This window comes from Chinchilla lanigera, unplaced genomic scaffold, assembly GCF_000276665.1.
Source record: "Chinchilla lanigera isolate Chin_1 unplaced genomic scaffold, ChiLan1.0 scaffold00019, whole genome shotgun sequence".
Lineage (NCBI taxonomy): Eukaryota > Metazoa > Chordata > Mammalia > Rodentia > Chinchillidae > Chinchilla > Chinchilla lanigera.
This window is the reverse complement of record NW_004955420.1, coordinates 23,344,303-23,345,809: the sequence shown is the minus strand read 5'-3', so window position 1 is coordinate 23,345,809 and position 1,507 is coordinate 23,344,303. Positions and strand designations below refer to the sequence as shown.

The 1,507-nt window shown below is 52.0% G+C and overlaps 1 protein-coding gene across 1 annotated transcript in view; it reads left to right on the top strand.

The window, feature by feature from the left end:
* The window catches only part of LOC102030429 (5-hydroxytryptamine receptor 3C), a 13,419-nt gene extending 12,649 nt beyond the window's left edge, over nucleotides 1-770 (top strand). Inside the window, 1 exon segment of the mRNA XM_013513340.1 lies at nucleotides 47-770. Within this exon segment, the coding sequence (XP_013368794.1) occupies nucleotides 47-362 (316 nt within the window). The 3' untranslated portion in view covers nucleotides 363-770.
* The last annotated feature ends 737 nt before the right edge of the window (nucleotides 771-1,507 follow it).

The following is a 1,507-nucleotide window of genomic DNA, read 5'->3' as shown; positions in this document are numbered from 1 at the left end:
GCCTGCTGCGCCCGCGCTAAGCCGCCTCCTCCTGCAGCCCGCGCTGAGCCTCTGTCCCCTCCGCAGGCCTCGCCGGGCGGGGAGACTCGGCGGCGAAGGCGCCAGGCCCCCAACAGACAGAGCCGAGTGGGTGCGCCCAGCCAGCGGGCGCCCGGTGGGAGCCGGAGGCGGTGGAGCTGTGGGTGCCGCGCAGCCTCCTGCCGGACACCCTGCTCTTCCGCCTCTACCTGCTCTTCCCGGCCGCCTCCGTCCTCACCGCACTGTCCTCTGGAGCACCTAGGCACCTAGGCGTGACGGCTGTGTGCGCCTCCCGTGCAGCTCCGGGGCGCCTCTGGCTCCCAAGCCGCCAGCCAGGCCGCTGACCCTTCCGTCCTTCGCATGCTCGCGGATGACAGAGTCCCTGCTGCCCTCCACCGACGCGAGTCCGGGCCTGCTGCTCAGTGTCATCCTCTCCTGGACATGGTGCCCTGGTCCCTGCGTTTCCAGAGCACCTTCAGCCTGTCCACCTGGGTCTGGGTAGACCTCTCTGCCCCAGGACTGGCCCCTGGGGGGGCCAGATCTCTGTAAATCATTTTGCAGAGATCTCTGGCTGTGTGTGACGTTGTACGGTAAGAATGTAACTATGCAGTATCAGGTTAATAATATCCCTTAGTCATGGCAGACTGAGCAAGTCCACAATCACCTGAATGAGAGGCAAAGGCTAAATGAAGAGATAAATGGAATGATTTCAGGGCTCCAGGAGGATCAAAGCCCTCTCAAGATTCTCTCAGGGCTAAGACCAAGACCTTCTCTGGGTCACCTGTATTTATTTGGTTATCAGAAGAAGGGAGAGGAGTACTCAAGAAGGGCAGAACCACTCAAGGACTTCTCTAAGTAAGGTGTTAAGTTAATTCACCCAGGAGTGAGAGGCCTGAGGCTACAGTCTTTATCCGGTTGAGATCTGATCCAGCTGTCCTTGTCTGTGATCTTGTTTTAACCTTTGAGGCTTTCTGGCTTCATCCACCACTACAGGTTTTAGTCGGGATTAGTGACTCACAGAAGTTCACTTACTATGAGTCCGCCATTTCCAGATAAGGAGCCTAGGCCTTGGACAGATGCACAAGTGAATATGAAAAACCAATTGATTAATTTAAGTCCTGTTCAGGTCTGCTTCATAGTGGTCTCCATCAATGCAAGTCTGAGAGTCTCCAAGTATCCCCCATGCACCCTTCTACCTGAGATAAGTTTTCAGTGTCACTAAGGGTGATCCTGTCACCTGAAACCCAGCGTAGCAACTGTCCTGTTGGAGAAGACTTCATTCTCTTAGCTGTTTTGAAAAGCAAGTTTTCCTTTTTAAAATTTTTTAACTAATACAAGTAGAGATTAACAAAATATAAAAAGCACTCTTCTTACTTCCATGAAGAAACAAAACAAAATTTCATAACAAAATAATTAGAGAATAACAATAGTTAATACACTATATATCAGGATCTTACTAGCCAAATGTTACTCAGAGTACAAAAGAGAC